The sequence below is a fragment of the Gekko japonicus genome, unplaced genomic scaffold, assembly GCF_001447785.1.
Source record: "Gekko japonicus isolate JY-2015 unplaced genomic scaffold, Gekko_japonicus_V1.1 scaffold354, whole genome shotgun sequence".
NCBI lineage: Eukaryota > Metazoa > Chordata > Lepidosauria > Squamata > Gekkonidae > Gekko > Gekko japonicus.
Genome location: NW_015161415.1, coordinates 493,713 through 495,667, shown reverse-complemented (window position 1 = coordinate 495,667; position 1,955 = coordinate 493,713). Strand labels below are relative to the sequence as shown.

Here is a 1,955-nt window from a genome sequence, read left to right as displayed (position 1 = left end):
AATTATTGCATACCCAAGTCATCCTTAAAATCACTCTCACACACCTAATCTAATGTATGTGCAAATACTTCTTCACCCAAAGAGTGATTAACATATGGTATTCACTGCCACAGGAGGTGGTGGTGGCTACAAGTATGGACAGCTTCAAGAGGGAATTAGATAAGCAGAGGTCCATCGGTGGCTATTAGCCACAAGGTATAGATAGGGACTCTGGGGCAAGTGATGCTCTGTCTTCTTGGTGCTTGGGGGGGGGTCAATAGTGGGACAGCTCCTAGTGTCCTGGCCCCACTGGTGGACCCCCATTGGTATTTTTGACCACTGTGTGACAGAGTGTTGGTCTGGATGGGCCATTGGCCTGATCCAACATTGGCTTCTCTTATGTTCTTAAACCAACTTTCTGCCCCAAGTACTATTGACATATTTAAAGTATTCAGCAAAGGAAAAATAAAAATACTAAATTGGAACAAACCAGTTAGCTACACTTCTCAATAGGGTTGCCAGCTGTAGGTTGAGAAACACCTGGAGATTTTGGGGGTAGAGGCTGAGGAGGGTGTGGTTTGGGGAGGGGAGGGACTTCAGTGCCCTAGCAATCCACCTTCCAGAACAGCCATTTTCTCCAGGGGAACTGATCTCTGTTGCCCGGAAATCCGTTGTAATAGCAAAAGATCTCCAGCCACCACCTGGAGGCTGGTAACCCTATTTCTCAACCTATGGACCGCCCATCTCTCTGGTATTCACTATACCATTCAGTTAAAATGTTTTAATCAAACTGCCACCAAACAAAGAGAGACACAATACTCTAGATAAAGTGATTTATTGTTCAAAATTGTGGACATTACAGAATGTTGCTGTCAATACTTCATAAATAGCCAATCAGCAATGCTAAACAAACACCAAGCTCAATTAGGTATAAAGCTAACATAATACAATATGAATAATGAACAATCCATGCAGGAACAACAACATTAGAAAAACTAACAATAGTCTTCCAATAAAAGGACAGGCAGAGAATAGCATTACTGAGGTACTCATCCTGATTACTTTCAGGCAACTAACTGCATAGATCTCTCTCTATATATCTGAGACTGGGCATTACTCTGCATAGCTTTTACAACATCTTCGAACGTCAAGGAAATTCATTGTATTTCAAACCTAAAAGCAGCATATTACACATGCACTGGTAGAAACATGTTCTGTGTAGTACTGCTGTTGTTCAGCTAGTACCACATGCCATTTTTGAATTCTTCATAAACCCATTCCAATTGCAAATCAGATTACTCCATGGAAAAAGTTTAAATCGCTGCATTCATAAAAACGGTGCACTCATTATTCAGCTGTCGTTGGTGCAACATGAACGTACAGAGTCTTTGTATTTAGTGCCTTCATGGAGCTCTCTTTTGTAATCTCTGGAAGAAATTCAGCTGTCGTTGGTGCAACATGAACGTACAGAGTCTTTGTATTTAGTGCCTTCATGGAGCTCTCTTTTGTAATCTCTGGAAGAAAAGATATTGTGGAACATTATTTATTTATTTATCCTTAAATTTCTATCCCGCCCGCCCTGAAGGCTCAGGGCGGCTCACAAGGGGCACGAATGCCCAAGTCAAGACACTAAAACAATACAGAATAATATAAAATACAATAAATACAGTTCGCTAAAAATTACTTTACGGTGCTCCAAAAATATTTAACTATGAAATTCAAGATGGGGTTCTAAAATTATTTATACTAGAACAACAAACAACAGTAATAACAATATATAGCAGCAACAATATACATCCCTATAGCGTTGTCCTCTGCCAGGAACGTCTTGCGCCCCCAATAGTACCCGCTCTGAAGATGGTCAATTTGCGGGAATAAAGAGGGGGACGCAGATGGAATGATGGTAACGATGGTGACGTAATGATGATGGCGTAATGATGGTGGCGGCGGCCCCTACTCGAAAGCCTGGCGGAAGA

General features: G+C 41.4%; 1 protein-coding gene across 1 annotated transcript in view; it reads right to left on the bottom strand.

Moving 5' to 3' along the window:
• Positions 1–1,326: 1,326 nt before the first annotated feature.
• Positions 1,327–1,955, bottom strand: part of IARS (isoleucyl-tRNA synthetase) — a 125,576-nt gene continuing 124,947 nt past the window's right edge. Inside the window, 1 exon segment of the mRNA XM_015427543.1 lies at positions 1,327–1,493. Within this exon segment, the coding sequence (XP_015283029.1) occupies positions 1,327–1,493 (167 nt within the window).